Raw genomic sequence first — 13,044 nt, forward strand, 5'->3', positions numbered from 1 at the left:
GCTGCTGCAAAATCTGCTTGCATGAACTTTTAGTTGCCTTCGTAATTTCTTAGAACACATGAACAGAAGAAATGGGAAGAGTAGCCCATATGGTCCCTTGCACCGACTCCACCATTCAATAGGATTATGGCTGATCTTGGACTTCAACTCCACTTTCCACCTACTCCTCAAGTCCCTCAATACCCCGAGACCAAAATCTGCCTATCCCAGCCATAAATATATTTAATGATGGAGCATACACAACTCCCAAGAGGTACAGAATTCCAAAGACTCGCTGCTCTTCCAGTGAAAAATTTCTCCTCGTCTCAGTCCTAAGTGATTGCTCCTTTATCTGGGGATTGTGCCCACAATTAGATTCCTCAGCCAGTGGATATAATCTCTCAGCATCTACCCTATCAAGTCCCTTCAGAATCTTGTATGTTCTGATGAGATTGTATCTCATTCTTCTAAACTCCAGAGAACACAAACTCAATTTACTCAGCCTCTCATCATAGGTCAACTCTCTGAACCTTTATGTTGCCCATTAACCAATTGTGTAGCACCTTAGATAATGCATTTCAGAAATCCATTACATCTACTGAATTCCCTGTTATCTACCCTACTAGTTACATTCAAAAGGCTTTCCCTTTGTAATACCATGCGGATGTGTTCCAGTCATACTATGCTTTTTTAAGTGCATTGTTAAAACATCCATAATAATAGAATCTAGCATTTTCTCAATGACTGATGTCAGAGAACTACTGGCTAATTTGTTTTACTTCTCTCTCCTTCCTTTTAAACAGTGATGTTACATTTGCCAACTTCCAATCTATTGGCATTGTTCCTGAATCTAAGGATTTTTGGAAAATCACAGCTAGCGCTTCCACAATCTCTGCAGCTGGCTTTTAGAATCTTAGGATATAGTTCCTGGGGATTTTCAGATTTAGTTCAAGTTTCTCGATACTTTTTCTTTGTTGATTCTAATAACCTTAATTCTTCTCTTTTTTGAGCCCCTAGGTTACACTCTCATTAGAATCATAAAGTTTTACAGCACAGAAAGAGCCCTTTAGCCCATCGTGTCTGCGCCGGCCAGCATGCACCTACCTATTCTAACTCCATTTTTCCAGCACTTGGTCCATAGCCTTGCATGCTCTGGTGTTTCGAGTGCTAATCTAAATGCTTAAATGTTGTGAGTGCTCCTGCCTCTACCACCTTTTCAGGCAGAGAGTTCCAGATTCCCACAGGGTGAATAAGTTTTTCCTCAAATCCCCTCTAAATTCCTACTGCTTGCCTTATGTTTATGCCCCTTGGGTATTGACCCCTCTACTAGGGCAAATATTCCTTCCCGTCTACCCTGTCTATATCCCTCAATTAGGTTTCCCCCTCATCCTTCTATGCTAAAGGAAAACAACCCCATCTAATCAGCCTTTATAGCTGAAATGCAGAAGACCAGGCAACATCCTAGTGAATCTCTTCTGCACCCTTTCTAGTGCAATCACCTCTTTCCCTAGCGTGGTGACCAGAACTGCACACATTACTCTAGTTGAGACCTAATGAATGTTTTATACAGCTCCATCATAATGTCCCTGCTCTTACATTCTATGCCTCAGCTAATAAAGGCAAGTATTCCATATCTGTTCTTAACCACTTTGTCCACTGTCCTGTCGCCTTCAGGGATCTTTGGACATGCATTCTTTGGTCCTCTATACTTCCTAGGTCCTACCATTCATTGTGTATTCCGTTGCCTTGTTAGTTCTCCCAAACTGTATAACCTCACACTAAGGTTAAATTCCATTTGCCATGTTCTACCCATCCAACCAGCCATCTAGATCATCTTGCAATTTAAGGCTGTCCTCCTCACTATTTACCACATCACCAATTTTCGTGTCATCTGCGATCTTACCGATCATATCCCCACATTCACATCCAGATCATTAATGTACACTACAAACAGCAAGGGATCCACCACCAATCCTTGTGGCACACCACTGGACATAGGCTTCCAATCACAAAATCAACCTTCGACTATCACCCTCTGCCTCCTGCCACTGAACCAATTTTGAATCCAATTTGCCAAATTGCGTTGGATCCAACAGGCTCTCACCTTCTTGATCAGTCTCCCAAGTGGGACCTTGTCAAAAGCCTCACTGAAGTCCATGTTGATTACATCAACTGCATTGACCTCATATACACACCTAGTCACCTTGAAAAATTCAATCAAATTTGTTAGACATGATCTCCCCTTGTCCTTGGGAGAATCCTGACCTCCATCTTTATCTCCAGTGTTCCCCCAAAATCCAGCTTTGTTCCTTCTTGCTCATACAATGTATGCCCTAGGTGACAATATACAGACATTGGTCAACTTCCATATGTATGCTAATTGCAATACAATTTTACCTATTTCACTGCAGCCTCTCTTAATTACCTGCCAAATATCCAGTGTAAGATGTAATTTCTTCCAATGCAGCATTGCCACTGTTAAAGGCTGCCAATTTTCACCCTTTCTCCTATCCCAACTGATTTCCCACCTGCACTTCGAATGCAACTAACCTATGGTCAGCCTCTGATCGTCCATAAATTTCAGGGGTTTTATTTCATTCATCCATGGGACATGGGCATTCATAGGCAATCACCTAATTAACTTTGAATTCAGTGGCTTGCTAGGCCATTTCAGAGGGCACTTGACAGTCAACCACATTGTTTGGATCTAGAGCCACATGTCGGCCAGATCGGGTAAGGTCAGTAGATTTGCTTCTCTAAAGGACATTAGTGAACAAATTTTTTTTTTCTGATAACCGACAATGGTTTCATATTCATCATTAGACTTGAAATTCCAGGTTTTTATTAAATACAAATTTGCCATGGTGGACTTTGAACCCCAGCCTCCAGAGCTTTACTCTGGTTTGTTGGATTACTAGCCCAACAACAATGCCACTATGCCACTGCCTCCCCCATCCGGTTCATCCATACCTCCTGCCGGTATTCCACCACTTGGCTAACAACCCCAACCTACACTGGCTCCTGATCTCAAATGTAATTCTTACTATGAGAGATTTAAATAATAGAGTGCTTCCCTGCCTTATGTTTAACTTTGCCCATCCCTACAATCCCCCAGCTGGGCTACGTTTTACATCTCCCTCCTTTCAGTCGAACATTGGTGGCAGTGTCTTCTTGCATGCTCCATATAGAATCGCATTACTAAACTCCACCGACTCTCCACATACCTCTCTCCCTATAAAGCTCTTTCAAATCCCACCCCTGACTAGGCTTTTGGTCATTTCTCCTTACCTCCTGTTTGGATCAATGTTCTTTATATGCCTGTGACTTTCAACAGCCTACTCAACCTGTGGCAGGGATAGAGACCCAAAGCTAAACCTGATTACATCTTCACAAACATCCACACAATCAGAATAGTTATTTTTTTGCTGATTTTTCACTTTGTTAGCCCAATGGTGTCAAGATACTTTGTGGCCCTCAAATTAATAGCCTAACAAAGTAGCTATTTCAGCACAAAATAGAATCCTAAACTGGAACTTTCTAGTCTGAATGTCTTTGTGTAAACTAGGTGATTTCACCCACCATGTCATCAGAACAGCTGGACATTTAACCTTAAAAAGCTGATATCCTGGAATTCCTTTGAATGTTTTGATTTAATTATGGCATGAGCAGAGGTGTGCAACTTCTTCCTTTTCAGGATGTTTGTTTTCTTTTGAGAGGGAGGGGGACAGAGAGGCCTCAAACTCCACTTATGTCACTGATGCGCATTGAGACCCGGAGGAATTTGCTATGTGTGCACATCTGCCAAACACAAGTCTCCAATTTAAGTCAGAGTAATGGATGGCTCCCAGCGCAGGGCAATTGTCATCAGTACTTTAAACTTCCGAGCCCATAAATCTCAAGTGTGGGGAAGGCATTTTTATTGGGAGGTCCTCCAGAAGATGTTTAGGGGGAGCCACCCCTCACCACTTCCGCCCAAAGTCTGCCCAGGATGGCACAAACTTCCGATGGCCATTTACCTTGCACTGGGAACCATCCAATATTTAAATTGGAGACGTTGGGGTGATTCTGACTGTCTTACCAGATATAGTTATGCAGGGTAGAAGAATTAAACCCACTTTTAACTTGTGGGTAATTATAGCACTGACCTTCCCCACTGAGTACATCCCCTAGATCCCCCAGCTACCCTTACAGCCAGACCCCTCCATGACTACCCCCCCAAATTCAACTTGTTATTGCTGATTTAATCACACTCCCCCAACGATCCGACCTCCCAGACCACCCTACCTTCTACTGACCACAAGATCCACCCTACTCCCTCCCACATTGACCACCCAACCCACCTGATTCCCCCACCTCCACTGACCACCTGACACATCCTATTCCCCACTCCCCTCTGACCAACCTTCCTCCCATCCACTGACCACCTGACCCACCCTACTCTCCCCCCCCCCCCTCGACTCGCTCTACTGACCACCCCATGACCCTAGTCACCCCGCTGATCTATCCTGATCCTCCCGATCTATCCAATGCCCCCCCACTACTAACCACCACCCAATCTCATTCATCACCTGATCCCTTATAGTTTGGGGATGTGGAGGGTTGGTAACGTTGTTGCAGTGAGCACTGTCAATAAAGGGAAGGTTGTGCAGTGTTGGGGTTGAAAGCTCCACGTGAAACACTGTAAATCAATGGACTGTAGACAGACCTTAAGGGGTGAGTCTTCAGCTCATGACGAGAAAAGGGGATGTGGTTGGCTGGAATTACACACGTTACTTGGCTGCCAACTGTTTTCATTCCTGCTGGAACTGGCATCAGAAGGTGCAAAGGCTGTAACATAAATTAAACTGCATTCAACACTCGACACACCCTCTGCTTTGTTGCCCAGAAGATCGAGGCCATTGTTTCAGGATATCTTTTGGTTCATAAGATTACTATGTTTTGGGGCTTATCGCTTTGAATGTAGGGCATGCAACCTTTTAGTGTGCCTGACAATAAGCCTGGGTGGTTTAAGGTGGTCTGAGGAAGAGTCATTGTTTTATTGACAGGGAGGTGCAAGGTATTTACGCTTGGAGCCAATGTCAGAAATACTGAACATACTTTAAAGTCCCAAATGGTTGTGAAAAGTAGTGCAGTAAATTATTGCTTTTCATCCAAGATGACTGATTAGCTTTATATCTAGGCAATGCTAATGTTTTGCCATTGCCATGGGGAAGAGGGTAAAGGAAGTCATTTTGAGATCAGGTTACAGGCTTTCTTATAAACTCACACATATCACAGGCAGACAGCAGTTGCAGTTTTTATCTTGTTTGGTCTAAAGTCAACTGAGAAAGAGGGGGCAAAAGATAGAAATAGCCAGGCCTCAAGCAGAGAAAATGCTGATTCTTATCATTTGTTATGCAGAACACAGGTGGAGTCTGCACTCAGATTGAAGACCAAGTTTGTGAGGATTTAAAGAAGGCTTCCAAGTGTCTCATTTGGACCTAGAGGAAGAGGTCTACAGCAAAACGCTTACAGTAAATGGCAGTTCTGAAATTGGAGTTACCTGACTAGGAAAGTAAAATGGAAGCAGCTAATTGGAAGCTGGGAACAACCATGAAGAGTTTGCAATAAAATCTGTATTTCCATTGAGAGAGAAGTGAAAAGAATAGTTTATTTCTAAAGCTTGAAGCATAATTTTCCTACATTAAAAATAGTTGTTTTTTTAAAAAGTAATTTAATAGAGTAAAAGTTTTTAAAGCATGAAATCTTGGATGTGTTATCCCTTCAGCTAATAACTAGAAATTTAAACAGACATCACAACACAAGGATTTGTGCAAAAGAACAGATAATTCAAGTAGATTCACAGAACTAAAACGAACCATTTCACAAATGTAAGTGTATGCACTGTGATGCATAACGTTGCTCCATTAAAATTAATGTGTCATCAGTAGGACCAAAAGATCCTCCCACCTGAATGGCTGGAAAATCTTGCCATAAATTTTTATCTACACTTTGGGAGTAAATTATTTTAATAGTTTGCAGAAAATCCTAATTAAGACCATACGGTTCCTGTCTGCAGTTTGCAAAATGCAGGTATTCCCTTAATTTGCCTTGTGATTCCTAACTCACTGAAAATGTGTTGCACAAAATGTTATTGTAAGGGGCACAACTATTTTTTCAAAGAGATTAGGGGAGAAAAATTATAGACCAGCAAAATATAGATATTAGCAGTAACTGAGTCAAATATTAATATTGGGTACAATGTAATGACTGTTGACTAAAGACCCCAAGTTACCAAGCTCTCAGCACTGCTGCCTCACAGTGCCCCAGGGATCCTGGTTCAATTCCTGGCTTGGGTGACTGTGTGGAGTTTGCACGTTCTTGCCATCTCTGCGTGGGTTTCATCCAGGTGCTCCAGTTTCCTCCTACACTCCAAAAATGTGTGGGTTAAGTTTATTGGCCAGGCTAAATTGTCCCTTAGTGTTGGGGGATTAGCAGGGTAAAATACATGAGGTTACGGGTAGAGAGCCTGGGTGGGGTTGTCGTTGGTGCAGGCTCGATGGGCCGAATGGCCTCCTTCTGCACTGTAGGATTTCTATGAAAGTAATTTGGTTGTCACAAAATGCTTGCACTAAAATATTGGTCAACAATTTCGTCAGAAAAACATCACATTCTTGCCATCAAGAAATATTTCCTGTTTTAATTAAATTGTAAAAAACCACAAGGTTTAGAAATTGTGTTCAATTTGGAAACAAGCATTTCTTTGAAAGCTTTGCATCAACATCACATGCAATGGCCTTCATATCACATGCAATGGACTAAAAATGACAGCTCGTAATGAAATGGCAGAGGTGAAAAACTGATGGTGGCTATGTGCTCTGTTGTGATGTCAGGTGCTTGCATTTATTCAATGCCCTGCTGAAAATACTTGTAAAACACAACTCATCAATAGCAGTAACTTCCACACTAGAAACATCACAAAGGTTTGAAATCTACATTCAGCATGTTACGTGACAAATAAAATCTTCCCCTTCGCGCCTATGAGCAGTATATACTGACCTCCTGGCGGAAATTATTGACTGTTCTCTCCAGATGGTTTGTTTTCCTTCTTGATGACATAAGTCTGCTAAAAGTAAACACAATGCACCAACTTACAAAGAATACATCTTATTTATATTCACCTTTATCCTATTGCCAAGCCTTTGCGTTGAAAATCACAGATAGACTTGGGCACATAACCTTGGCTGACACTTGTGTGCAACATGGAGGAAGTGCTACATTGTCAGAGATTTGGTCTTTTGGGTATAATAAACTAAGAACCCATCTGTTTCTCAGGAAGTTAAAAAAGACTCTATGGCACTATTTAAAGAAGCATAAAACAATTCCAACCAGCTTCACCAAAAATACATGATCGTGTCATTCACTTATGTTGATTGAGAGAACTGGTTACCATTCCTGACTGAAGTATCTGTACTTCAAAAGTAACATTGATTGCAAAGCACTTTGAGTTGTTTAAAGAATGTTATAAGATGTTACAAAACTCATTTCCCCCATTGTCTGTTCAGAAACAGGCGTTTCAGAGAACGCCTCAAAATGTGGCTCTTTGAACATGCCTTTGGTGACCTCCCCAATCTTTTTCAGTGTTCAGCACTTACATCTTTATAGTTCATTATAGTAAAGACATTTGTTTGAAATATGAATCGTCTTAATATACTTTCACTCTTCACAAAAAATATACAATTCAATAACCATTTTAAACATGTGAAACTTATCTTGCTTCAAAATTAATTTTACAAATCAGTCAATTTTGAGAAAATGTTACAAGCAACATTAATGACTGGGATTAACTTGAAAAAAAGATTAAATTGATTTAAAAGGTTTCAATATCTGTTGCTACCTCATACAAGTACCTATTTTTTCACGCAAGTGAAATTCATCCTAGCCATTTCTAATCCAGTCCTATCCAACATCTACACACTCTTTTCAGCATAAATCAAAGAATGATGATCCGGAGAGGAAACTGTTCAATCTGAACCTGTTCATAGCACCTAATCACTGGCTAAGGCTATAGATTAGTATGGTTAAACATGATAAAATTCTAGTTTGTGTGACACAGAGAGGTAGCTGACATTCCAATCGATGGCATTGACACCACTGGACATAGAAAAATCTACTGCAAATTTAGAAATTATTTGGGGCTAACTGACTTCCAATAAAATATGGAACTCTGAAATTCAGTTATGTTACATTAAAATGTTGCAGTGTCCAGAAAATGAACAAGTTTGGGCACGTGCAGTAAAGTGCATTAAAAAAAGAATACAGCCAACAAATTCAGAAGGGTGTCACCCTCAACATGCATGAATTGAAGAACTTACATTACTTTTACTGACTAAACTATGCTCTGATCGATGATGCTAGTGAAATGAGGTCTCAGGAGCAGTCACTACCATTAAACTGGATTGCATGCAGCTCTGAATTCGTGAAGTACATTGGTCAAGATCAGAAAGCTGCTTTAAAGCTGGTCGTTGCTGCTATAAATTCAGATTTTCAACACTGGCAATATTTCCTTTTATCTCAACTGTTAGATGTGGCTTAAATAATTAGAGTGATCACGAATCTACATAAGATTACAAGTTTAGAGTTGGTACAAAGCAACTTATCTTGTGCAGTGTGAATCCAGAGTGAAGGCTGAAACTGGCTGCAGAAAGAAGTTGAATGAGGCTGTCTGGCTCAAGCTTTGGGTTGAACTTACACCTTTAACGGTGGTCTTATGAAGGGAAACCTTTTGGCATTCACACTCCCTGCACCCCCAACGGTGGTGTCAGTGCCCCATCACCCACATGCAGCCAGCCAGGGAGACACAGGGGCTGGGCGTGTATTAAAATGCAGCAGAGAAGCCTGGCTCACCTTGTGGACCGGGAATGAGAGTAAATCCGGGGCGCGAACAGCAGCGGGGGTGAGGAAGAGAAACAGGCAGCCAGCCCCACGACAGCGCCTCGGAACATGGGCCAAAGGGCAGCTCCGGCCAGGGTCATGGCCGCCGCGTGACCGCTGGACGTTAGCGGTCTCTGACCCCGCTCTCGCGCGGCCGGTTCTCGCGCCGGGAGTTCCCAGGCGGGCCAAGCGACAGCCGGAAGTGCATCACAAGGAAGCGGGCCTCATCACGTGACAAGGAGGGCAGTGCTGCTGAGTGCCCTCTCACTGGGGCAGTCCAGCCTGCAGTTTGAGTGGCCAGTCCCTCAAACATTGCTGGTTCTCAGCCCTTCTTGCTTCTGAATACTTGATCAGCAAATTCACCAAATGGACCCGGGTGTTCCAAATTTGGGAATTGGGTATCACAGTCACTCGGTTAGAGTGATTTTTTTATTTGATTTGATTCCATAGAATCCCTACAGGAGGAGCCCATTCGGCCCATCGAGTCTGCACCGACCTCAATCCCACCCACAGACACTATCTCCATTAACCCACGCATTTACCCTAGCTAGTCACCCTGACACTAAGGGGCAATTTTAGCATGGCCAATCCACCTAACCCGCACATCTTTGGACTGTGGGAGGAAACTGGAGCACCCGGAGGAAACCCACGCAGACATGGGGAGAATGTGCAAACCCCACACAGACAGTGACCGAAGCCAGGAATCGAACCTGGGTCCCTGGTGCTGTGAGGCAGCAGTGCTAGCCACCATGCCATCCTGTTTGATTTATTATTGTCACATGTATTAGCATACAGTGAAAAGTATTGTTTCTTGCGCTTATACGGACAAAGCATGCCGTTCATAGAGAACATAGAACATAACAGCGCAGTACAGGCCCTCGATGTTGCGCCGACCAGTGAAACCAATCTAAAGCCCATCTAACCTACACTATTCCAATATCATCCATATGTTTATCCAATGACCATTTAAATGCCCTTAATGTTGGCGAGTCCACTACTGCTGCAGTCAGGACATTCCACGCCCTTACTACTCTCTGAGTGAAGAACCTACCTCTGACATCTGTCCTATATCTATCACCCCTCAATTTAAAGCTATGTCCCCTCGTGCTAGCTATCACCATCCGAGGAAAAAGGCTTTCACTATCCACCCTATCTAATCCTCTGATCATCTTGTATGCCTCTATTAAGTCACCTCTTAACCTCTCTAACGAAAACAACCTCAAGTCCCTCAGCCTTTCCTCATAAGACCTTCCCACCATATCAGGCAACATCCTAGTAAATCTCTGCACCCTTTCCACATCCTTCCTATAATGCGGTGACCAGAACTGTACACAATACTCCAAGTGCGGCCGCACCAGAGTTTTGTACAGCTGCAACATGACCTCCTGGCTCTGAAACTCAATCCCTCTACCAATAAAAGCTAACACTCCGTACGCCTTCTGAACAACCCTATCAACCTGGGTGCCAACTTTCAGGGATCTATGCACATGGACATCGAGATCTCTCTGTTCATCCACACTACCAAGTATCTTACCATTAGCCCAGTACTCCGTAATCCTGTTACTCCTTCCAAAGTGAATCACCTCACACTTTTCCGCATTGAACTCCATTTGCCACCTTTCAGCCCAGCACTGCAGCTTATCTATGTCCCTCTGTAACCTGCAGCAACCTTCTGCACTGTCCACAACTCCACCGACTTTAGTGTCATCCGCAAATTTACTAACCCATCCTTCTACACCCTCATCCAGGTCATTTATAAAAATGACAAACAGCAGTGGCCCCAAAACAGATCCTTGCAGTACATCACTAGTAACTGAACTCCAGGATGAACATTTCCCATCAACCACCAACCTCTGTCTTCTTACAGCTAGCCAATTTCTGATCCAAACCGCTAAATCACCCTCAATCCCATGCCTCCGTATCTTCTGCAATAGCTTACCGTGGGGAACCTTATCAAACGCTTTACTGAAATCCATATACATCACATCAACTGCTTTACCCTCTTCCACCTCTTTGGTCACCTTCTCAAAGAACTCAATAAGGTTTGTGAGGCACGACCTACCCTTCACAAAACCGTGCTGACTATCCCTAATCAAATTATTCCTTTCTAGATGATTATAAATCCTATCTCTTATAGAAGGAAATGAGAGAGTGCAGAATGTAATGTTACAGTCATAGCTAGGATGTTAAGACAGCACCACTGCAGTTTCATGCAAATGTCCTTCACAACACGGTACACTGTGGTGCTAGTGGTCACAGTGTCCATCGCAGGATGGTGTTGAACTTTTGTAGTGCCGCCTCTATGAAGATGTAAATTTCACATCATGTTTATTCATGAAGGACAAGGGCAGCAGACACATTAGAACACCACCACCTGGAACAAACACAGAAAATGCTGGAGAAACTCAGCAGGTCTGACAACATCTGTGGAGAGAGAATAGAGCCAATGCTTTGAATCAGGGGGTCACCCAGACTGGAAACTTTGGCTCTATTCTCTCTCCACAGATGCTGTCAGACCTGCTGAGTCTCTCCAGTATTATCTGTTTTTATTTCAGATTCCAACATCTGCAGTATTTTGCCTTTACACCACCTGGAAGTTCCTCTCCAAGCTAGTCACACAATCCTAACTTGGAAATATATCGCAGTTCCTTCACTGTCACTGGGTCAAAATCCTGAAACTCCCTCCTTAACAGGACTGAGGGTGTACCTATGCCACAGGGACTGTAGTAATTTAAGAAGGCAGCTCACCTCCATCTTCTCAGGGCCAATTTGGGATGGGAAATATATGTTGGCCTAGAAAGTGACACCCACATCCGTGAATGAATAAAAAAAGTAAAAGCGGAGAGTAAAGTATAAAAGCTGCTTCATTGTTTTTATATTTTGGTTTTAGCTTTTAATGTGTTAATAGAAACAGGAGAAAATACAGGGGAAATGCAACAGAGAAATGTGCTGTCTGCAAATATGGGAATGCAATCTTTTTAAATAACATGAATCATAATTCATTAACAGGAATTTGTTGACACGGGAACAACTTACCAAAGGTTCATTTTTTCTCCCACCCCAACAGTATTGATGGTACATTGATTTTTTTTTCTGTGCCTTGGCACTAAGATCCTCCTTCCCACAATATGATAGAGTAATTACTCTGTTTCCCTTGTTCAATAACATTTAATATGTACTTGCTTCTTCCTGCCACAAGATGGCCACATTTGATGAGAAAGGTGGCATCCAATAGATCCCAACCGTTTGCAAATATTTTTCTTATTATCCATTCATGGGATGTGAGCATTGCTGACAAGGCCACACTGCTACCATTGTGCACAGGTGATGGAAGGAATGAATGCTTAAGGTGGATGGGGGGCCGATATTGCCGGCTGCTTTGTCTTGGCTGGTTTTGAGATGCTTGAATGATAATTGTTTGATCTGCACTTTATCCAGACAAGTGGAGAGTATTCCATCACACTCCTGACTTGTGCCTTATGGTGGATAGGCTTTGGGAAGTCAGAAGCTGAGTTTGAGGAGTCAGAAGGGGAGCTATTCACCACAGAGTTTCCAGTGTCTTGCCTGCTTTTATAGCCACAGTATATATTTGCTGGTCCAGTTACGTTTGGTCAGTAGTAACCTTTAGGATGTTAATGGTGGGGGATTCAGTGACGGTAATGCACTAAGCCTCATGGGGAGATGATTAGTTTCTCACATGTTGGAGATGGTCCTTCCCAGCAATTTATGTAATGTGAATGCTATTCTCCACTTACCAGACCAAGTCTGAATCATAGAAATCATAGAAACCCCACAGTGCAGAAACAGGCCATTCGGCCCATCGAGTCTGCACCGACCACAATCCCACCCAGGCCCTACCCCCATATCCCTACATATTTACCCACTAATCCCTGTAACCTACACATCTCAGGACACTAAGGGGCAATTTTAGCATGGCCAATCAACCTAACCCGCACATCTTTGGACTGTGGGAGGAAACTGGAGCACCCGGAGGAAACCCACGCAGACACGAGGAGAATGTGCAAGCTCCACACAGACAGTGACCCAAGCCGGGAATCGAACCCAGGTCCCTGGAGCTGTGAAGCAGCAGTGCTAACCACTGTGCTACCGTGCCGCCCTATGTTGCCCAAGTATTGCCCAAGTATTGCTACA

General features: G+C 43.0%; 1 protein-coding gene across 2 annotated transcripts in view; it reads right to left on the reverse strand.

Annotated features, from left to right (window-relative positions):
• The window catches only part of oxnad1 (oxidoreductase NAD-binding domain containing 1), a 34,745-nt gene extending 25,667 nt beyond the window's left edge, over positions 1-9,078 (reverse strand). Inside the window, exons 1-2 of one of the 2 annotated variants that reach the window (XM_078236019.1) lie at positions 8,866-9,078; positions 7,018-7,081 (exon numbers count right to left, since the gene is read on the reverse strand). In XM_078236019.1, coding sequence (XP_078092145.1) covers positions 7,018-7,081; positions 8,866-8,993 — 192 coding nt within the window. In that variant the 5' untranslated portion in view covers positions 8,994-9,078. Of the gene's footprint in view, positions 1-7,017; positions 7,085-8,865 lie in introns of both variants that reach the window. The other variant, XM_078236013.1, reaches the window with a different exon arrangement.
• Positions 9,079-13,044: the final 3,966 nt, after the last annotated feature.

The sequence above is a fragment of the Mustelus asterias genome, chromosome 2 (genome assembly GCF_964213995.1).
Source record: "Mustelus asterias chromosome 2, sMusAst1.hap1.1, whole genome shotgun sequence".
NCBI classification, from domain to species: domain Eukaryota; kingdom Metazoa; phylum Chordata; class Chondrichthyes; order Carcharhiniformes; family Triakidae; genus Mustelus; species Mustelus asterias.